Below are 23,677 nucleotides of genomic sequence, written 5' to 3'. Positions count from 1 at the left end.
GAGAGAAATGCATTTGAAGCTCCTAAAGCTCATCGTCATCGTGGCCACCGGGGAACCTCTGGTGCACGGCCGATACGACAGGGTAGCACACGTCCACCAGCTCCCTGAGATTCTCCTCATAGTCCTTCCCGGCGACCGGGTTGACGTCGAACCATCCCCTCGCTTTCGTCACCGCCGCCTCCTCAGGCTCCATCTTTCCGTCGACCACGTCCATGACGCTGCGCACGTACGCCTGCAGCTCGTCTCGAGCTAGCAACGCCTCCCACTCGCGGGCCATCCGGTCGATATCCTCCGGACTCAGCCGGCCACTGCGGTCGATGATGGCGCTCTCCGACTTGCCGGACCTCTTGTCCGTCGCCTCCACGCGGAGCTCGCCGTGCTCGTCCGCCTCCAAAGTCACCTCGATGTCCCGCCTGCCCCAGTTCCATATACTGCATCGCATCACATCAGAAAAATTGATCGAAACGCACCGTCACATCACAGGCTCAACCATATATACGCATAGGCAAAGATAGTATACGATGAGGACCGGACCTTGCGGCAGGGATGCCGGAGAGTTCGAGCTGGCCGAGGAATCTACAGTCCTTGGTCTCACTGCGCTCGCCCTCAAACACTTTGATTGTCACGGTGGACCGCTTGTCCCAGAACGTGGTGAGGACGTGCGTCTTCTTCGTCGGCAAGGTCGGGTTCCTTGGGATCACCCGCGTCATCTTGCCATCCTCCGTTTCGATGCCAATCGAAAGCGCACCATACCACGGCGAGTACCCTGCATCATCCCAAATTTCCAAGTAGCTCAGTTCTTGCAACAGCTCGTATCATCATCATCATCATAACGAAAGGTAATGATACAGTAATTAACGATCGAGGGCGAAAAGAAGCACGTACGATTCAGCTCCGGCTCCGCATGCTCGTATCGCGTCAAGTAGCTTCCCTGGACGGCGGCGCCATAGGCCATGGCCTCGTCGGGGTCGATCCCGCTGAGAGGCTCCTTGCCGTCGAAGTAATCCCTGACCAGCTGCTGCACCTTGGGGATCCTCGTGCTGCCTCCGGCGAGGATGATCTCGTCGATCTCGCGTTTATCCAGCTCGGCGTCCGCCACGGCCTTCTCCACCTGCGCCATTGCCTTCAGCAAGAGGTCTTCGTTGAGCTCCTCGAACTGCGCCCTCGTGAGCGGCTCCGAGAAGTCCACGCCGTCCAACAGCTCTTCGATCTCAACGCGCGCATCGGGCTCGTCGCTCAGCGCCCGCTTGGCCCGCTCGCACTCCCGGCGCAGCCTCTGCATCGCGCGGCTGTCGCCGGTGATGTCCCGGCCGTGCTTCTGCTTGATCACCTCGACAAAGTGGTCCGCGACGCGTTGGTCAAAGTCCTGGCCACCGAGTCTGGAGTCGCCGCTGATGGAGAGGACCTCCAATACACCATCCTCTACTATCATCACGGTGACGTCCAACGTGCCGCCGCCCAGATCGAACACCAGAATCTTCTTGTCGTAGCGCCTGTCGAGGAGGCCGTAGGAGATGGCGGCAGCGAAGGGGTCGTTTAGTATGCGTAGGACCTCAAGCCCGGCGATGACGCCGGCGTCCTTGGTAGCCTGCCGCTGCGCGTCTTTGTAGTAGGCCGGGACGGTGATCAGCGCCTTCGTGATGTTCATCCCTAGGAAGGCCTCCGCCGTGCCCTTCAGCTTGGCGAGCACGTCGGCGGCAATCTCCTCGGGGCTGAGCACGAGCACTGGTGGAAAAAAGGGCTTTGGTCGCGGTTGGCAACTGCCATTAGTCGCGGTGGCGCAACCGCGACCAAAGCTGCGCGACTAAAGGCCCCCCCCTTTAGTCGCGGTTCCTTACGAACCGCGACTAAAGGCCCGTCCACGTGGGCCGCAGGCGAGCGCCAGGGCGGAGGACCTTTAGTCGCGGTTCTTCTGGCCAGCCGCGACTAAAGGCCTCCGCAGGGTTTAGGGTTTTAGCCCCCCTCCCCCTAAATCTGGTTTCTTTTTAATTTGTATTATTTTATTTCTTTTGGGTTTTAATTCTGAAGGAGTTTCACATATTTAGGCCAACCGCGACTAAAGGCCTCCGCAGGGTTTAGGGTTTTAGCCCCCCTCCCCCTAAATCTGGTTTCTTTTTAATTTGTATTATTTTATTTCTTTTGGGTTTTAATTTTGAAGGAGTTTCACATATTCTACGGTACTGTATACATACATGCATATGAATGTACAATTTCAAACAAATTTGAAATTAGAACCAAAAAGAATTCAAGAGGAATATACAATATATATTCAATATCGGATCACCATATACAATATATATTCAATATCGGATGACCATATACAATTTTGAACAAGTTAGTTACAAATTCTGGTGCATATAAAGTTCTACGTCATCGTAATAGTGTTCTCCTCTAGGATCGATGACTTCCCTCGCCAACCATCCAGCTAGTTCCTCTTGAAGTGGTCGGAAGCGAGCTTCTGGACTAAGCGTCTTCCGGAGGTTATTCCTCGGGATGTTGTTCTCACACGTCTGGTCCCGCTCATTGCAGTATCTCCGGATCCTCTCACAAACATAGTATCCACATAGATTGGTCCCCGGTGGCTGAGTATCCCCATCGTCCGCACCGCCATTTTAAAAGATAGCTCTTTTTTGAATTCACCGACCTTGGTATCTACGAACCGTCTCCAAACCCTACGAGGCAAAGAAAATTAAATAAACAAGAGAGTTATTAATTAGTTACTTGATATTAGGAAATGATGAACGAAATAGGCCGATCGATATAGAGCGCAAATGAATGAAAATAATTACTTTTGCAACATTTTTCTCATGTCGCCCCAAAGCGCCGGATCCATATTCAGAGAGTCGTGGACGAGAACCGAGGAGGTCTGAACTTTAATTACCATAAGAATCCGGTGGAACCTGCGGACACGATACATGCACAGTCATGCATAACTCATCGATTAGCCACATACCATGCATGGAGTAAACAAAAGAGAATGTGCTCAAGACAGAAACACTCACCCAAAATGGTAAGGAAATAGAATATCACTTTTCTGTTGCTGTTTTCTAATAAACCGCCACAGGTCATCCTCCACGTCGGCGGGGTGGTGTTCTAACACATGTGAATTAACGATGTGTGGGTCAATGAACCCAACATCATGGATGTTCCTTATTCGCATTTCCCGCTTCTTCATTCTCGCATAATAGCGTACACAACAAGATAGTTAGGACAAAGCAGGCAATGAACGAGATGGGGTAGAAATTAATAAATCACTTACGTAACGTAGCAACCGATGATAGATTTGTCGAGGTCGCGCAGATTGAACAGCTGGAACAATTCACTCAGAGGAATTTGTACCCAGTAATGTTTGAAGTGATGCTCATATCTAACTTCCGCATAGATATAGTCTTTGGCGTTTTTATGTTTTATGTAACCCTTGTACCAATTTAGCAGACCTAGCATTTGTCGAGGTAGATCCCCTTCTGCGCAGCTCGACGAGAGGGCCATTCTTCACATATGTAAATACTACGTCCTTCATTGGCGCCTCATCAAGGCCTAGCAAAGGCACGAAGAGTGATACCTAACTCGGCCGCTTGTTCTCTCGGGCACTCGTTATGCGCCAATCCATGTCTTGCCGCAGCTGCTACGATATCGGGGGCATCCGGATCGGCGGCTGGCACTAAGAGCGGGGGGATCGATTGTTTACTTTGTTCCCCGAGCTGGGCAACTTCTTTCCCCTTTCTAATTTTGACTCGGCCTCGTCCTTCACGGCTTTCTTCTCCGCCAACTCTTTCCTGTTCTTGAACGCGAGTGCTTGCCTACGAAGTTCACGTAAATAGTCGTCGTGCAGATTCTTCGCGGCTTGGGACGGTGTGTTCAAAAATGACTTAGCCCATCGCTTTTCCTTGTCGAATATACCGGCTTGGGCTCGCCCTCTATTTTCCTCTTGACGCCGCCTTCCATTTCTCTAAATCAGCAGCCGCGCCCGCCTCGACTTCCTCGGCACTACTTTCCCAAGGCCTCGTGGGGAGAGGCTTCGATGATACCTCCGGTACCTTTGTTTTCTTAGGTACGTAAGGGTCCGGGTTAATAACCCAGACTGCTTCGCTTCTTCGCCGGAGGTGGATTGGGGGCGGTACCGGTGTCTGATCACCCGCCGGACGAGGATCGGGGGCGGCGGCGTGGGCTGACGTGAATGAGGTGTATTAGGTGAAGCACCACCGCCACCGTCACCGCCACCGCCACCGTCACCGCCACCGCCACCGCCACCGTCACCGCCACCGCCACCACCACCACCGTACGGGGTGGACTTGTTGGCGCCTCGCCTGGAAACTTGATAAATTTCTTCTCGCCATAGAATGAACTGGCGCTTGACATCTCCAAGTCTTTTCACCCCTTCGTGTGTAGCAATGTCAATGTCCAGGTTCTCAAACCCTTGGACTATCTCCTCCACCGTCACACGAGCATAGCCATCTTGAATGGGGTTGTTGTGGTGGAGTGCTCCAGGTGGTAAAGCACTGCCGATGGCTACCTTCATGGACATGTTCCCGATAGGATAATACAGATGACATGCTTTCATCTCCTTTATATCGTCCACGGGGTAGCGAGGAGGCTCCGGTGCAGTAATTTCGACCACCGCAGGCTCCGGTGCAGTAATTTCTATCGTCGGTGCACCAGCCGGTGAGGCCTCCGTGGAAGCCACGCTGCTTCTTCTCTCGCTGGCTTCCGAGATCCATTGGATGATCTTCAAGATGTCGCGCCCGAGCCGCATCTCTTTCGGCGACTAGTACACTCACGGTTTTCTTCATCACATCCATTTCCGTTACCAACTTCGCCACAACATCTGCATCCCGATCCATCTTTCTCTTACGGCTTCAGAACCGTACGGGTCATCGTTCCGGGGAACCCTATTTTCCACGGAATGGGCCCCATGCCTCGTATACGTCCTCCGTGTTCGGGATTCCCGAGGGCTTTTGTCGGGCGTCGTTCTCTCCGTTGAACCTGATCCTCCCCTCTTGAGCCTCCCTCATTGCCTCAATAAGCTTTTGGGTGGGTGTAATTATTTTGCCCTGATAAACACACTCCCCTGTCTCCGGGTTCAGCGATCCCCCATGCCCGTACCACCAGCTTTTGGCCCTTGGGTCCCATCCCTCCGTACCTGGACGGATTCCTCGCGCCCTCAGCTCGTTCTCCATCTTCTCCCACTTAGGCTGCCAAAAGCGATACCCTCCTGGCCCCATTTTATGATTGTACTCCTTCTTGGCCGCATTTTCCTTATTTTTTTTCGATAGTTCAAGGAACTGCTCCGATTTCTTTTGCTTCACAAATTCTGGCCAATCATGTTGCGCTTTCTCATATTGTCCTTTGAAATCCGGAGTCTTGCCCTGGTTGACAAAGTCATGGGCTAGATTTTGCTTGTATTTCCGGAATGCGTTGGCCATCCTAGAAAGAGCGAACTGTTTGACTAGCTTGCGCCTCTTCTTGTTTTCCGCAATCTTGTTACCCTCCTCATCGTATTTGCGGTATTCGGAGGTAGAACGAAATGTTCCATAAGCTTGTTGAAGCAATCTTTTGTCTCTCTTATCGACAAAAGTGAAACCAACACGTGCCTTCTTTGGCTCATTCCACTCCTGGCGGGTGATCGAGACGTTGTCTCTAACAACGGCTCCGCATTGGCTGACAAACTTGGTGGCGTTCTTGCTGGGCTCCAGCGGCCTGCCGGTTTCTTCGTCGACAACATCGATGGTGCATGTTTCTCCTGCTTTCATCGTCTTGGTTGCGCCACGCTTTGACGACGTACTCGATTTTTTCGACGATCCGGCCGAGGGCTAAAATAAGAAAGAGAGTCGCGCGTTAGTACACACACATTTATTCAAATCAGTTAGTTGTATCACCAGACGCTCAATATGTATATATATATATATACCTCGGCGCGAGGTGGTTGCTACTTCCAATTGAAGATCGTCGTTTATCGACGTTTCTTCGGCATCATCTCGCTTGTCGACGGCGCCCTTCATCTTCACACACAATGATCAGATAAGAATAGATATCATCATCTTCTTCTCCGGTCGGCACATATGGAATATCGCCTTTTATGATGCCGAACATATGGTCTTCACGTCCGGATCATAGTTGTCCAGAATCGGGTCAGCTCTATCGTCCGCCATATGTCGCTCCGAAAACATGTAGTCAAAACAAATTAATTAAGTGAAGAAGGGGTGGTGGCGGTGGCAAAAGGGCGGTGGCAAAAAGGAGGGGGCCGGCGAGCTGGAAGGGGTTGGGAGAGGGTGTCGCGGAAGAGCGCGAGACGGGGCGGTAGGCAGACGACGGCGTCACGGAGAGGGAGGCGTATGCGAGGGGGCGACGAGGGGCTCGCTCCCCCTCGCATACGCGCGCGGTGGCGGTGGTGAAAGGGCGGTGGCGAAAGGGCGGTGGCGGTGCCGAGGACACATAACCCTCGCGCGGTGGTTAAGTTATGTGTCCTCGGCGCCCTAGTGCGTGTGTGTGGCACGCCGTCCTAATGCGTGTGTGTGGCGCGCGCCCCCGGCCGGCCTTCGGGCCTCCGTCTCCCCCCTAGATCTAGTACGTTTTATTAAGTCAAGATTTTAAGTCAAAATTATTAAGTCAAAAAAAGTCAAAATTTTAAGTCTCAAATTACAAGTCTTCTTTTAGTTTTTTAAGTCTCAAAATTTTAACTCTCAATTATTTAGTTAATTTTAAGTCTCAAATTTTAAGTCTAAAATTTTAAGTCTCAAATTTTTAAGTCTCAAATTTTATGTCTTCTTGTAGTTTTTTAAGTCTCAAATTATAAGTCTCAATTTTTAGTTAATTTTAATTTCGAAATTAACAAAAACTAAAACTAAAAAAAAAAAGAAAAAAATTGGCCGGGCCGGCCAGTATCGCCGCGCGCGGCGCCCTATCGTGGCCGGCGCGCCTCTCTCTGGCCGGCGGCGCGCCTCTCTCGGCGGTGGCGCGCGCGGGGGCCCGCGCCTCTCTCTCGGCGGCGGCGCGCCGGGGTACGTGCGCGGCGGCGCGCTGCGGCGACACTGGCGCGGCGCGGCGGCGGCGGCGGGCGGTTTGGATCCTTACGGGGCTACGGCGAGCTGGTGGCGGCGGTCGATGGCGCGCGGTGGCGGCGGTCGATGGTGCGCGGCGGGTGGCGGCGGTCGATGGCGCGCGCGCGGCGGCGTCTGCGCCGAGGAGGCGCCGGCGGCGTCGTCGAGGCGCGCGGGCAGAGATCGTCTCGCACACGAACGGGCGGAGGAAGAAGAACTGCGCGCGCCGTTCGGCCGCGCGATATTTATAGCGGATGACCTTTAGTCGCGGTTGGGGTCACCAACCGCGACTAAAGGCTACCCTTTAGTCGCGGTTGGTGACCCCAACCGCGACTAAAGCCTTTTTTCGCCCCATTTGAGGTTCCCGCGGAAAATGACCTTTAGTCGCGGTTGGCCCGGCCAACCGCGACTAAAGGCTTTTTCGAAATTATTTCATTTCAGAAATGTTTAGAATACATATAATATATCAAAAAATTCATAAAAATAAAACTAATTCAATTCAAAATTTTAAAAATACATATAATATATCAAAAAATTCATAAAAATAAAACTAATTCAATTCAAAATTTTAAAAATACATATAATATATCAATAAATTCAGAAAAATAAAACTAATTCAATTCAAAATGTTAAAAATACAAATAATATATCAATAAATTCAGAAAAAAAAACTAATTCAAATAAAACTAATTCATTTCAATATGTTAAAAATACAAATAATATATCAAAAAACTAAGAAAAATAAAACTAATTCAATTCAAAATGTTTAAAATACATATAATATATCAAAAAATTCATAAAAATAAAACTAATTCAATTCAAAATCTTAAAAATACAAATAATATATCAAAAAATTCATAAAAATAAAACTAATTCAATTCAAAATCTTAAAATACAAATAATATATCAAAAAATTCAGAAAAATAAAACTAATTCAATTCAAAATTTTAAAACCCCCTCTTCCCGCCTCTTTCCGCCGACCCAGTCTTCCCTCATCTTATTCCCGCCAATTCTTCCCTGTCGACCCGCCTCATTCTTCCCGCCACTAGGTGCCCGCCACTTTCTTTCGGCCTCTTTCTTCCCGCCAATTTTTTCCCGCCAATTTCTTCCCCGCCACTTTCTCCCCGCCTCTTTCTTCCCGCGTCCTGTCTTCCCGCTCCCATTTTTCCCGCCATTTGTCAGTACATATAGGTAGCCCGCCTTGGCCAGCATCACATCTCTACAATCTCTCATCACTCTCTCATGGCTTCCACCGCACCCACTCTAACCTACCGGCGGGTGGAGGAGCTTTGCGCCTCGAACTACCCTTGCCCTCGGGGCTACCGCGTCCTGCCGGCCGGAGCCTAAGCGCCGGCGGCGTGCCGGTCCCTCCCGTCCCTCGTGGTACCGCGCGCCGGCGGCCATTACGAACCACTACTACCTCGACCTCACGCCGGAGCAGCGGATGAATCCCCGTTGGCATCCCGATAACCAGCATACTTGGGACGCCTTCTTCATCAATCGGCGTGAGAGGGCGCTCGCCAGGTATGAGGAGGACGGTCTGCCTCCTGGAAACTTCCACGAGGCCGGCCGTCGGCTATGGTGGTACGGCCGGACTCTGCAGAGCGTCATGGACTACATCACGGCCGGCGATATCCCCCGCTGCGCTACCCTCGCTTGAGCCACGAGCGCCGCCCGACGACGCCGACGACAAAGAATGACGACGATGCGGGCAACTTAGAAGGCTTCGACTACCAGTACTTCGGCGGCGGCTATGAAGACTACGAGTATGCATATTTTACGCCTAGGCAGGAGTATGACTAAATCACTCCAAATTTCATGTATGCGGGAGTATGACTTAGTCACTCCAAATTTCCTGTATGCAGGAGTATGACTTAGTCACTCCAAATTTCATGTATGCATGCGGGAGTATGACTTAGTCACTCCAAATTTCATGTATCATCGGTGCTATCTCGAGTCAATTGAATCATTCGAAAATGGACACCAAACACATCACGGGTAATATAATTCACATGATTCATTCAACAAAGTTTGGTACAATAAATTATTACACATCATTTCTTCCCTTGTGTCCCTGCTTGCTTACGATTGTGCCGTATCCATGGAGCATCCTCATCATTTAACTTAATGCTTGGGTCGGTGTTCACTTTGAAGGGCGGAATTTCAGCAAACATATTATAATCTTCGACATGTCTGTCTTGTCCTCCACTCCCACGATGTTTCTTTTCCCGAAAGAACAATGTGGCGCTTTGGATCATCGCATGATGTACCGATCGTTTTCTTATCTTTCCGTTTCCTCGATTTGCTACTCATGTCCTTCACATAGAAAACCTGAGCGACATCTTTCGCTAGGACGAATGGTTCGTCAAGATAACCAAGATTGTTGAAATCCACCATTGTCATTCCGTATTGCTGGTCCACCTTTACCCCACCTCCTGTTAGCTTGAACCATTTGCACGGAACAAAGGGACCCTAAAGGAGGGTCCATAGTCAAGTTCCCATATCTCCTCTATGTAACCATAATATGTGACCTTTTGCCCATTCTCGGTTGTCTGCATCAAAGCGGACACCACTGTTTTGGTTGGTGCTCTTTTATCTTGGGCGATCGTGTAAAATGTATTCCCATTTATCTCGTACCCTTGGAAAGTCGTTATAGTCGAAGATGGTGTCTTGGCCAACATGTACACCGATCTACAACCTTATTGTCACTCATTAAATGTTTTCTCAACCAACCGCCGAAAGTCTCCATGTGGGCCTTCCTAATCCAGGATTCGGGCTTCCCGTGGTTGTCCGAGCGTAAAATATTCTTGTGTTTCTCAAAGTACGGAGCAACCAAGCTGGAATTGGTCGAACTGTGTGGTGTGCTTCACGTAGAATGGCCGTCCATACATATCATTGATTTCCTTCCGATCGTGCCTTTTCCACTTAGTCTCCCCTCGTGCCGCGATTGAGGAAGACCAATCGGCTTAAGGTCGTGAACAAAGTCAACACAAAACTCAATTACCTCCTCATTTCCATAGCCCTTGGCGATGCTTCCTTCGGCCTAGCACGGTTACGAACATATTTCTTTAATACTCCCATGAACCTCTCGAAGGGGAACATATTGTGTAGAAATACAGGACCGAGAATGGAAATCTCATCGACTAGGTGAACCAGGAGGTGCGTCATAATATTGAAGAAGGATGGCGGGAACACCAACTCGAAATCGACAAGACATTGGATCACATCGTTCAGAATCGTGGTAGAACTTCTGGATTGATTACCTTCTCGAGAGATTGCATTGAGGAATGCACATAGCTTCACAATGGGCAATCGAACATTTTTCCGGCAGAGCCCCTCAAAGCAATCGGAAGCAATTGCGTCATAATCACGTGGCAGTCGTGAGACTTCAGGTTTTGGAACTTTTTCTCCGCCATGTTTATTATTCCCTTTATATTGGACGAGAATCCTGACGGGACCTTCATACTGCTCGGGCATTCAAAAAAGATGACCTTCTCTTCTTTGGTCGTAGCGTAGCCGGCACGACCTTGAAACCGTTCCGGATGCCGGTCATCGTGGTCTTTCAAACTTTGCTGGTCCCGCCGTGCTTCCTTTGTATCATTTGACTTCCCATACACGCCCAAGAAGCTTAGGATGTTCACGCAAATATTCTTCGTAACGTGCATCACGTCGATTGCAGAGCGGACTTCTAGGACTTTCCAATATTCTAGCTCCCGTAATATAGATTTCTTCTTCCACATGGCTACGTGCCCGTCAGCTCCCTTCGGAACTGATTGTCCGCCAGACCCTTTCCAAAGATGACTTTCAAACCCTTGACCATATCAAATACCTCAAGACCAAGCAGTGTTCCGCAGCTTCGGCCGGTGATCTGCCTTGCCGTTGTAATGCTTGCCTTTCTTTCTTATCGGATGACCTTTCTAAGAAATCGACGATGCCCAAGGTACACGTTCTTCTTACAATTTGGCAAATGTACACTTTCAGTCTCATGTAAGCAGTGCGTGCATGCATTGTATCCCTTATTTGACAGTCCCGAAAGGTTACTAAGAGCAGGCCAATCGTTGATGGTTACGATGCTCGTAGGTCAAATTCCTCTTCTTTGTGCTCATCCCACACACGGACACCAGGTCTGCCCCACAGTTGTAAAAGTTCATCAACTAATGGCCTTAGGTACACATCGATGTCGTTGCCGGGTTGCTTCGGACCTTGGATGAGCACCGGCATCATAATGAACTTCCGCTTCATGCACAACCAAGGAGGAAGGTTGTAGATGCATAGAGTCACGGGCCAGGTACTATGGCTGGAGCTCGCCGCCAAAAGGATTCATGCCATCCGTACTTAGACCAAATCTTATGTTCCTTGCGTCAGCTGCAAAATCTTTGAACTCTCTGTCGATCTTTCTCCATTGCGTTCCATCTCGCGGGGTGTCTCAACTCCCCGTCAGACTTACGGTCCTCTTTGTGCCATCGCAACAACTTGGCATGCTCTTTGTTCCTGAACAGACGTTTCAACCGTGGTATTATAGGAGCATACCACATCACCTTGGCGGGAACCCTCTTCCTGGGTTTCTGGCCCTCAACATCGTCACCAGGGTCATCGCCTCTGATCTTATAACGCAATGCAAAGGCATACCGGGCATTCATTCAAATTCTCGTATTCACCGCGGTAGAGGATGCAAATGTTGATGCATGCATGTATCTTCGTAACCTCTAAACCTAGAGGGCAGACAACCTTCTTTGCTTCGTACGTAGTGGCGGGCAACTCGTTAGTCTTCGGACACATATTCTTCTACATTTGCAGCCAGTTTTCAAATGCCGAGTCCGCTACCCCTGCCTGTGCCTTCCATCTCAAAGAAATCCAAAGTGTGCAGCCCAGCTTTTTCAGACCATCATCGCATCCGGGGTACAGCGCCTTCCCGTGATCCTCTAACATGCGATCCAAATTCTCCCTCTCTTTTCAGTTTCGCAGCGCCTCCGTGCATCAGCAATGGTCCGACCAAGATCATCAACGGGATCATCACGTGCCTCTTCTTCACCTTCCCCTTCACCTTCCCCTTCACCTTCAGCATCCTCCATGAAAGTATCACCGAAATGAGCAAGATAGCTTTCATCGATGAAATCATCCCCTTCTTCATCTTCTTCCATTATAACCCCTCTTTCTCCATGCTTGGTCCAACAATTATAGCTTGGCATGAAACCGTGCCGAAGCAGGTGCATGTGAACATCTCTTGAGGAAGAGTAACCCTTCCGATTCTTACATTTAACACATGGACAGATAACAAAACCCTCCCCGCTTGTTCGCATTAGCCACTACGAGGAAATCTTTCAAACCCGCACCGAACTCGCCGGAGAGTCGGTTACCGTACATCCATTGTCGATTCATCTGCATTATTATAATATAAAATATATAATTAACCATCATGCATTTGTTAAACTAACTAGCTACAAACAATATAAATTAAACAATGAACTACACACACATGCACATTTTATCAACGACACATCAAAGGTTCAAGTTGCTAACCGCGATCGAGGAGGAAAAAATAAATGAGAAAGCTCAAGTGTGGCTCCAACACTTCATATCATGTTTGTTTCATGCTCTTGGGGCATTTCATCAAACACCTTATGTGCATAAGAGGAACCAAAAGCAAACCTAACACCCACTTGTGAGCTTGTGAAGAGAATGGCACCAAATGGCTAAGTGTTGGCTGCTGGATGGGTATATATAGGGGAGGGGCTTTAGTCCCGGTTGGCCTGGCCAACCGCGACTAAAGGCCTTCGGGCACCTTTAGTCGCGGTTGGCCTGGCCAACCGCGACTAAAGACCCCCCACGTGCACCGGCTGGCCACCGAGCGCCCTGGGCCCAGGCCTTTGGTCGCGGTTCTCCTCCCGAACCGCGACTAAAGGTACCATTTGTCGCGGATCCTGCAGCATCGCGACTTATGGGGCTCACCCGAAGCCTGTTTTTCCACCAGTGGAGAGCGTCGCTGCCGCCGTCTCCCGCCTGAACCCGCAGGAGCGGTCTCCCGTCCTCTTCCACCACGGCGTACGGCAGGAGCTCTATTTCCCGTTGCACGTCTGCGTCGCTGTACCGCCGTCCCAGCACCCAGCAGGCGCTTGGCGGCGCCATAGATGGTGTTGGCGGCCTCGCCGACGAACCTGTTGCCGCCGTCCGTGAAGGCGACCTGCGATGGGGTGGCCCGGTTGCCATGCTCGTCGGGGACGATCTCGACACGCTCGTTCCGGTAGACGGCGACGCGGGAATAGGTTGTACCGAGATCGATGCCGATCACGTCGCTGTTCTTGCTGCGGCGGGGTGGGCCGGGGTCGAAGTACGACGCCGTAAGGTTTACGGATCCGACGAGCACAAGGCAGAGCAGCAACGCGGCGGCACGAGACATCGTCATCTTCTTCGCTCGATTTTTGGACACGCCGGGTAGCTGCGTCTGCGTCAATGTACACAGCAGGTAGTAGTCAGGTACAAACCCGATTAGGCAAGTTTTGGGTGTTCAATCCAATCGATGAGGAACGCGTGGTCTGAGTAATCTTAACCGTCGATGGCCCTGACTCATAGGGGGATGTGATAATGAGTTGGCCTTCCAAATATGTAAACCGATACCAACTGAACTTCTTTTCAGATGATCGCAAAAAAAAAAAGAACTTTTTTTCAGATGAAAAGGCTCTGCAGCCTTGCTTTTTGTTTTGTTTGTGTGATATTATGACCTTGCTTTATATTGAAAGCAACGTGTTTTTGTTATAGCATCCAACCCTACCGGAAACAAACCCAAATTTACAATAAGCACATAATTTCAAACAAAAGCACCGAGAGGTCTCATTGTTGCACCTCTCTACACCCCTTAGGCCTTATTTATTACTAGAGTTTTGTGGGGATTAGTGCGGAACTGCGAATAATACTCTAGAGTACTGAGTGATCCCCTACCGTCATCCAATTCTCACAAAATTCCATCCCCAATCTACCAGGTAATGGTAGAGTATTGAGGATTGAGAAAAACACACTAATATTTAGGAAAAAGTGTGGATAAGCGGGGATTAAACTCGCTCAATAATCTAGTACCAGACATGATTATAGAAATAAGTGGGGATTCAAAATTTGGTGGGGATTATCCCTACTATGCCTACAAAAACTCTAGTACCAAACAAGACCTTACCGAACAAATTAAGATATCAAAAGAGAATATCCGCAAATGCAAAGGTCTAAGAACCAACAACTGCCAAAGCTAGGAAAAAACTGCTCCCAAACCCTTCTCTCATTCTCTTTCACCCGAAAGATCTTCTTGCGCCCCTAGCCCAAAAAAGAAGTGTTCTTGCACCCTTGGTTTGTCAATTCCAAACAAACCATCAAAATAGATTTTAAAAAATGATAGATTTCTGAAGGAAAAAGAAACGCAAACAATATTCAGCATATTAGCAAAGCATTACAATTGTTCAAACTGAGGAGAAAGGGTGTCCACTCTGGTTTTGTTCATCGAGAGATGCAGCTTGTTTCCAGGGGTCAAACTGCTATCTCCATTAATAGGGAGGTTGGTCCCTTCTTTACGAACAAGTGGAGAGTGAGGCAAGGTGATCCTATCTCCCATCTTTTGTTTGATTTCATTGTTGATGGTTTGTCTGCAATGCTAGATGTAACTCGCGCATCCGGACACATCCATGGGGTCATTCCCCATCACATCCGGGGGAGTATCTCATCTGCAGTATGCATATGATACCATAATCCTTATTCATGATGTTAGATATGAGGTTATTAACCTTAAGTTCCTCCTCCTATGTTATGAAATTCTTTCAAGGTTGAAAATGAACATTCTCAAAACTAGGTGATACTGATGGTTGTGTCCCAACAGGAGCAAGCTAGTGTAGCTAACATCCTAAAAAAATCGCGAAAAAAGCTACCATCCTAAAATGTGCCATTGGTGTGTTCCCCTTCATGTACCTTGGCTTCCCCATATCTAACTGCCGCCTAACGACGATTGATTGGGAACCCCTGGCTAACACTGTCGGTTGTACAGTTGACTCTAGAAGGGCATGTTCATGTCTTGAGGTGCTAGGCTAACCCTGACTAACGCCTCCTTGTTCGGCCTTCCAATCTTTGTGATGGAACAATCAGAATGACAACTATACTCTCTTAATTCATGCATAAAGTAAGAAGATAGAGACTCGACATAAATGTAAAAGAAAGACCCTACGTAGAGGAAAGCAAGATTACTCATGTGCTAGAGCTATTTTTTTTTAATACAATAGAGGTGTTGAAAATATATTTTGAGAGGTACGTATGTCTATGTCAACGAATGGCATCAAATGATCTATCATCCTTTCATGTTTAATTGCTTCAAGAGAGGCTCTCATAGAGAGAACAATAAAGTTCCTCCTCTTCTTTGTTTAAACAAGCTAAGTTCATGATTTCTCGAGTACATAGTGTTAGGAGATTTAGATTATTAGTTCAATTTATATTTAGTGGGCTAGACACCCACGCCCGCTCTTTTGCACTATTAAGGACTAGCACATTGTGCATGCTAGTCAAGGTGTGAAGCCATATAAACATGAAAGAGATGATGAAGCATTCAACATTTTCTTGTGAGTTAAAACAAAACACAAAATATGTAATAAATTTTGAAGGTTTAAAGGTAGAACACAAGCAATTCACTTTCGAGTGGCGGTGAAATACCACATATAGGTAGGTATGGTGGACACAATTGGCAAACTTTGGTTTTTGGGAGTTGAATGCACGAGTAGAGCTCATACTCAGTACAGGCGAAGGCTAGCAAAAGACTGGGAGCGACCAACTAAGAGAGCAATAATGGCCATAATCATTCATAGCGACAAAAAATTATTAATCAAAGCATAAAGTGATATTACAAGTCAAAAAATAAATGATGATAGAGGCTTTAGGTGACTGGTTTGTATTCATAACATGATGTAAGCATGCGCCAAGTCAACCCAATAAAGCATCAAAGGAGAATACTACAATATTATGATTTGTATGATGGAAACAACGCATGATTCTTTCAATGGCACATTAAGCACTCACAACTATTTAAGACAAATCATGATACAAAAATAACTACTAAGCATATGATAAAATAACATCCAACATGACATGCCAAAGTCTCAGCCACGGTCTAAATAAGGTTCCTTTTGCATCACTATAAGCATGAAACATTTTACTCGTCTCCAACACCAATCAATTTATTTGAAACAACACTCATAGATGATAATCAATAAAGACCAGAGAACTAATCATACCTTACTAGATAAAGCTAACAAGCTCTGAACAAAAAAACGAGTAGAGAACCAGAGCTAAACGTCGTACTAGCAAAAGAGAACACTTGCAGAACAATAAAAGTGAAAACTAGAGTGTTCTATGCAATTAAAACGGAATGTGTCATTCTCCAAAACAAATATGCTGGGATCCAACCATATGCTACATCAAACAAAATAAAATAAAACTAAAAACAAAAATAAATACGCTCCAAGAGCAACACATAGCATATGAAGCAATAAAAATATAGCGTTTTGAAAGATGACATGATACTTTGTTGATGAAGAAGGGGATGCCTTGGGCATCCCCAAGATTTGACGCTTGTACCTCTTGGATATTTTTTGGGGTGACATGGGAATCCCCAAGCTTGAGCTTTTGTCCATTCTTCATTACATTACACCATTCTTCTCTCCCTACACTTGAAAACTTCCTTCATACAAAATTTCACACAATTCTCATTAGAAGCATTACTGCAATCAAAATAACAAATTCACTTGGGTTCAGTTCTAACATATGTCAAACATCCATTAAAACATTAGTTATTGTAGCAACTTCTTAAATAATCTCTTTCTCTCAAAAGAACTAAAAAAGAAAGAGATTACAAAGCAAATGCAAATAGTGGCAGAATCTGTCAAAACAGAACAACATATAAAGATTGATTTTTTTCGAAAATCTTCCATTGCTAAAATCGAAAAGTGCAAAACTAACGAAAGTTAGATAATAACCTGGGGCATATGCTAAAAAACTATTAGCTAAAAATTACCTTCTGGTTGGGAATACGAATTTTTGGTGACAACACGGAATCTGTTTCAGGACAACAACGACTTCCCCAAATCTTACTTTCTTCCTATTAGAGGCTATTTTTGGCAGAAAAACGAAATAAAATTAATAAGGAGAGGTTATTACAGAGGTAATAACTTCCAAGACTCAACAAAATAAAAAAATTACAGAAATAAAACATGGGTTATCTCCCAAGAGTGCTTTTGTTTAACGCCTTTCAGCTAGGCGCAGAAAAAGAGCTCGCATCAAGTATTTTCAAGTGAAGAAGCATCAACAGCATAAATGGAAGAAGCCTTACGTCTACCTGTCTTACCTTTAATCTTTTTCTTAGGGAAAGAATGAGAAGTTCCTGGTGGGGAGGTGAAAGTCATGATGCCTTTTCCCACATCTATTTTTGCTCCTAGGGGTTTTAGCATATCTCGTCCAACTGTGATTTGTCCCTTTCCTGCACATTCAATGACGACATAATCAGTAGATACCATCCTTCCTAGGATTCTTGTATACACTCCTTTGGCCACTCCAATGGGTAATATAACGACATTATTAGTAAGAGATATTTCTTCTCCACCCTCAGAAAGTTCCCAAAGACTTAAAGACTCATAAATATCTTTATGCATAAGACAGAACTCATACATAATATCACAACGAGCATAAACAACTTCACTATTTATATCAACTTTTACTGTAGGGAGCCAACTTGAGGGTTCAGAATTTATTGAAACATGATCATAATTTTCACGAAGCATATTATAATATTCTTTTAAGCAAGTTGTACTTATGTCAAGAGTATTTAATCTAGCATAAATGTTCATAAGGGATGAATCAAAATTACTAGGTGAGCTATATGTTGCAATCAACTTTTTTATGGCATTAAAATCTTGATCTCCATCATAATGAAGGAAATATCCTCCTACTACAGTGTCCAAAGCATATCTATAACAAAGAACAAGACCAAAGCAAAAGCTACTAAGAGTCATTGTAGGTTCAGTTTTATCATAAGAATTATTAATTATAGACCAAGCTTCTTTAAAACTCTCCTCACTCCCTTGTTTGAAAGTGAAGATCATTTTTTCAAGTGACATAGTAACAGGACTAGATTAGAAGCAACTTAAAATAGGAACTATTTTTTATATTTTTTATATAATGAAGCAAACAAGACAAAGTAAAATAAACTAAGCAAAACAATAATAAAGTAAAGAGATTAAAGATGAGAGACTCCCCTTGCAGAAATCCTATTTCTCCCCGGTAACGGCGCCAGAAAAGTTGCTTGATGAGTGCAGAGCACACCGTTGGGGAACCCCAAAAGGAAGGTATGATGAACATAATTGCAAGTTTTCCCTCCGTAAGAAATCAAGGTTTAATCGATCAATAAGAGAAAGAAATCACTTCTAAAGATGTTGCTAGTTGACTTTTGGCAGAGCGCACTACCAGCAACAACGTGAAACCTGCATACAACACAACCAAAATACTTTGCCCCAACTTACAGCGAGGTTGTCAATCTCACCGGTTTTGCTGCAAACAAAGGATTAACCGTATAGTGTTGAAAGAGATGTTTGTTTGCAGTGGAATTAAAAAGAACAGTGCTTGCAGTAAGTAAACATAATAGTGTTTGCAGTAGATAAGTTTATCAGTGTAAAAGAAAGGACCGAGGTTCACAATAAACTAGAGGTGTCTCTCCATAAAGATAAATAACATGCTGAGTGAACAAATTACAGCTGGGCAATTGACAGAATAAAGACCATACATGACAAGATGATTACTATGAGATTCATTTGGGCATTACAACATGATACATAGACCGTAATCCAACTACGTATATGACTAATAATCCATCTTACAGTTAGCGTCCGCACCCCTTTCAGTATTAAGTTGCAAGCAACACATTATCGCATTAAGCAAAGTCTATAAAGTAAACAATAGAATTATCCTTAGACAAAGCATTGTAGTTTTCTCCCTAGTAGCAACAACACATCTACAACCTTAGAAGTTATTGTCACTCTCCCAGATTACTAGAGGCATGAACCCACTATCGAGCATAAATACTCCTTGTTGGAGTCACAAGCACATACTTGGCCAGAGCATGTACTAGCAACAGAGAGCATGCAAGATCACAAATAACATATAACAAGTATATAATCACTCAACCATAGTATTTAATATTCATCGGATCCCAGCAAACAGAAATGTAGCATTACATATAAATGATCTTGATCATGATAGGTAGCTCACAAGATCTAAACATGAAGCATAAATTGGAAAAGACAAGCATATAGCTACTGCTATGGACCCGTAGTCCAGAGATGAACTACTCACGCATCACTTCGGAGGCGGGCATGGCGATGTAGAGGCCTCCGGTGATGATCTCCCTCCCCGGCAGGGTGCCGGGAAGAGCTTCAGAACCCTCCTGAGCTAGGGTCGGTGATGGCGGTCGCGATGGAACTTTTCATGGATGGAGGCTCGGGGGTTTAGGTTTTTCCCGATCATATGAATAAATAGGTAGAAGGGCGAGGTCGGTGGGCGCTCGAGGGGACCACACCACCCCTAGGCGCGCCCAGGGGGTGGCCCGCGCTTAGGCATGGCATGGACGCCTCCTGGCACATCTTCGTCTGCCCTCCGGACTCCGTCTTCGTTACAGAAAAATGGAAACTTCGGCTTTTGTTTCGTCCAATTCCGAGAATATTACCTGTACAATTTTTCTGAAATATAAAACAGCAGAAAACTGGGAACTGGCGGTGTGGCATCTTGTCAATAGGTTAGTTCCATAAAATGCATAAAAGTGCAACAAAGTGTAAACAAAACATATACAAATTGGTGTAAAACAAGCATGGAGCATCAAAAATTATAGATACGTTTGCAATGTATCACTGGCTCACAAGGGATATCATATCGCGGTACGAGTAAAGAGTACTTATCGGTAACGAGGTTGAACTAGGTATTGAGATACCGACGATCAAACTTCGGATAAGTAAAATATCTCGCGACAAAGGGAATCATTATCATATGTAAATGGTTCTTTCGATCACGAATTCATCGCTGAATATGTGGGAGCCATTATGGATCTCTGGGTCCTGCTATTGGTTATTAATCGGAGAAGTGTCTCAATCATGTCTGCATAGTTCACGAAACGTAGGGTGACACACTTAAGGTTTGATGTCGTTTTAAGTAGATATGGAATATGGAATGGAGTTCGAATATTGTTCGGAGTCTCGGATGGGATCCAGGACATCACGAGGAGTTCCAGAATGGTCCGAAGAATAAGATTCATACATGGAAAGTCATATTCCAAGTTTGGAAATGGTCGAGTGAATTTATGGAAGGTTTCGGAAGGTTCTAGAATCATTCGGAACAATTCACTATGGCAGGCCCTACCCGACCCACCAAGTGGGAAGGTGGAGTGCATGGTGGACTCCATCATCTAGGCCGGCCACATGAGAAGGAAAGGAAGGAATCCCTCTTCCTCTAGGTTTCCAATTTTCGTAAGTTTTGAAGTTGGACTTCAATGTGGTTTCGGGGCAAACCCTAGGGGTTTTCACCTATTTAAAGGGGACAAGACGGAGGGGCCGGCCACCACAACAGCCGCACCACACATGGCACCCAAGGCTGGCGCCCCAAGAACCCCCTGTCCCAAACCCTAGCACTAGCCCTCCTCCATACATCTCCCGCACGACAACGGTGAAGCCCTGCAGGAGATCTCCACCACCACCGTGACCACGCCGTCGTGCTGGCGGGATTCCGAGGAGGATCTACTACTTCCGCTGCCCGCTGGAACAGGGAGAAGGACGTCATCATCAACACCATATGTGTGATCGAGTGCGGAGGTGTTGCCCGATTGCGGCACCGTCAAGATCTTCTATGCGCTTTTGAAAGCGGCAAGTGATCGACTACATCAACCACGAGATTTATCTCGTTAACGTTTAGCGATCTTCGAGGGTATGTTGCTCTTCACCTTGTTGGTACCATCTACTAGATTAGATCTTAGCTTGTTATTCGTTCTTGCGATAGCAATTTTGTTTGTTTTTTATGCTACGAATCCCTACAGCAATGTGGTCTAGGGGTTCTAAACTCAAAGATCATCAACATTGCGCTACTGTCTAAGTGGATTTGGCGCATGTTGCAAGAAACATACTCTCCCTATATGTGGCTTCACATTATTAGCTAGGGTGAAATAAACATGTGCAAACAAGCCTCTTCCAACTCTTCCCTGCCACTAGAGAAAATAAGTATGACATGTGGGCTAGTGAAATCAGTTAGGGCTCCTTTGATTTGAAGGATAGGAAAAACATAGGAATAGGAAAGGTATAGGATTGGAATGGTATGTCTACTTGAATCCTATAGGAAGATGAAGTTTGTTTGATTGTAGCAAAGGGATTTTTCCATGAGGTATGAGCTAATGTTTTTTTCTATAGGAATTACACTACAAGATTCATATAGGAATTTTTCCTATAGGCTATGTTCCTATGAATCAAACAACATGTATAGGAAATTTTCCCATAGGAACCAAATCCTACACAATTCCTATGCAAATCCTTTGAATCAAAGGAGCCCTTAGAGTAGTATAATTTTAATTTCCTGCTTTGGAAAACAGGTCCAAGGTTTAGGGTACAAAAAATAGGGATTTGAAGTTTAGTGTTCATTTTTCTGAACCTCTAGAAGTTCAGGGTTTAAAATAGATTGTTTCTGTTTTTTTATCGTACCCAGACAACAAACACATACATAAGGAAAAGAAACCAACCCATCTACTTGCCGATTGAAGTTATGTGCCACACGAAAAGATGACACGTATAATATTTCTCTATGAATAAAATCTCAAATTGGCTGTAAACAAAATAAACCTCAGCGAGTAAGTAAATGTGCAGAAATGCACTTCTAATCTTGGGAGCATATGATCCTGCTATCAAAAAAATATTTTAAAATGTAAAAAAATCTGAACAAAAATCTAGTGCGTATACATCGATATTATATGTGTTGTCGATATTATATGTGTGTACGCCAAGTTCGTCGAAAACTAACATTTTTTTTATCATGTGTATAAAAGATAAAGAAATGTATCGTGAAAAGCTCTATTTAAGCACCAATTTTTGTCTTTTTTAGCACACGACACGAAAAATGTCGATTTTTGGCGAAACCAATTTATGAGCACATATAATATAGACATGTATGCATAAATTTTTCGTTCGTTTTTTTTTTTGACATTTTAAACTACGTTTAAAACTTCTTTCAAAAAAAGAGAGCATATGCTCCCAGGTGCAAAAACAGTCAATATAAATTCAAACATTTCTCAAAGAAGTGAGTCTCCAGTGGATGCGGGTTTTTTTTCCCGACGTCCCAAAGAGCATCCCCACTCGTCTCCCCGAAGAGGTCCCCGAGGGACGTTGTTCTCATCCGGACGGCGAAAATCGGCCCAGTCGTGCCCCCGATTCCTCGTTTTTCCCCGGATTTGGGCCTAAATTCATCCGGCAAGCCCACGCTATCCCCGGTCCCCCGAGGCGCGCTCGGGGACTCCGGAGAAAGCGAAAGCGCGCGAAGCGATGAGAATTCTCTCCCGCGCTTTCGCTTCGGCTTCGCCGCAGAGATGGACCCGGCCAGTCAGCGACACACACATCGTCTTCCGCGCGCAGTAAAGGCTGCCGCCGGTCAGCTCGCCGCGGACGCGTAGCATCCACGCGACATTTAATCGCCGAGTCCAGCACCGCCTACATAAGTCGCCGCGACGCGTAGCACCGACGAAACCCCCCGCCACAGACGAACCCTATTCCACCACTGCTCCCTCGCCGAGATCCATGGCGTTCAACGAAGACGGCGCGGCCAACAACGGCTACCCCCGCCGGTCGCTCCACGCGTGGGAGGGCCACCTCCTCCACCAGGCAGGGCACCCCTGCCCGCCGGATACGAGGCCTCCCGACGGCGGGTGGCGGCTAAGTGCGGGCGGCGTGCCAATCACTCCACCGCCCTAGGGGCACGCCCTCGACGTCGCCATCGAGGAGGCTCGTCTGACCTTGTCGGACCAGGAGCGCGCCGAGCCACCCTACCACCCCGACAACTACACGGCGTGGAACTCCTACTTCCTCCGGCGGTGGGACCGGGAGCTCGCCTGCTACGACGGCCCACCGCCGCCGCGAAACAACACCGCCGGACGCAAGTGTTGGTGGAGCGCGCCGGGCCGGACCCTCGAAGCCGTCATCGAGCACATCGAGGGCGGCAACGCGCCTGTGCTGACAATGACGCCACTGTCGAGGGCCTCGGCCAGCCGTCGTCGGGGCAGCTGGCAGGCACGGCGAATGGCTGCCAGTTCCTCGTCGTCCGGATCGGCGACGAGGGCGATGCCGAGTCCCAGGTCGGCGCCAACCTTGGCGCCGGTGAAACGGGAACCTCTTTCCCCGTCCAGCAACCGCGAGCGCAGCGGCGGCGGAATCGTCATCCGCGACTCGTCGACGCCACGCGGCCAGCAGCGCCTGGTTCGCCCCAAGCGCGAACAGGCGCCTCCAACGAGCGGAAGCGGAAGCCGGTGAAGGAGGAGGTCCACGACGCCGAGGAAGCCGCGATCCTCGAGGCCGTCATGGTGAGGTCCCTCCAGGACCTCGTCCCCGCCG

General features: G+C 46.9%; 1 protein-coding gene across 1 annotated transcript; it reads right to left on the bottom strand.

The window, feature by feature from the left end:
• Window positions 1-23,505, bottom strand: LOC127335570 (heat shock 70 kDa protein BIP4). The gene is made up of 5 exons (XM_051362282.1): window positions 23,305-23,505; window positions 13,140-13,479; window positions 886-1,725; window positions 535-766; window positions 1-431 (listed from the first exon to the last, which is right to left on the bottom strand). Exons 1-5 carry the CDS (start codon window positions 23,503-23,505, stop codon window positions 23-25), a joined length of 2,022 nt encoding a protein of 673 aa, XP_051218242.1. The 3' UTR covers window positions 1-22.
• Between the last annotated feature and the right edge of the window lie 172 nt (window positions 23,506-23,677).

Source organism: Lolium perenne, chromosome 1 (assembly GCF_019359855.2).
Source record: "Lolium perenne isolate Kyuss_39 chromosome 1, Kyuss_2.0, whole genome shotgun sequence".
In the NCBI taxonomy this organism is placed as follows: domain Eukaryota; kingdom Viridiplantae; phylum Streptophyta; class Magnoliopsida; order Poales; family Poaceae; genus Lolium; species Lolium perenne.
Note: the sequence above shows the minus strand (reverse complement) of the source record. Positions and strands in the feature narration are given on the sequence as shown.

What these genes read in the sequence shown, in the direction of transcription:
- LOC127335570 (XM_051362282.1), bottom strand. Translation starts at nt 23,505, where the DNA reads ATGACGATTCCGCCGCCGCTGCGCTCGCGGTTGCTGGACGGGGAAAGA. An exon ending in CCCTCGACAGTGGCGTCATT is followed by an intron (nt 13,480 to 23,304) that starts GTCAGCACAGGC and finishes ACATTGACGCAG; the next exon opens with ACGCAGCTACCCGGCGTGTC. An exon ending in CGCCGCCAAGCGCCTGCTGG is followed by an intron (nt 1,726 to 13,139) that starts GTGCTGGGACGG and finishes TTTTTCCACCAG; the next exon opens with TGCTCGTGCTCAGCCCCGAG.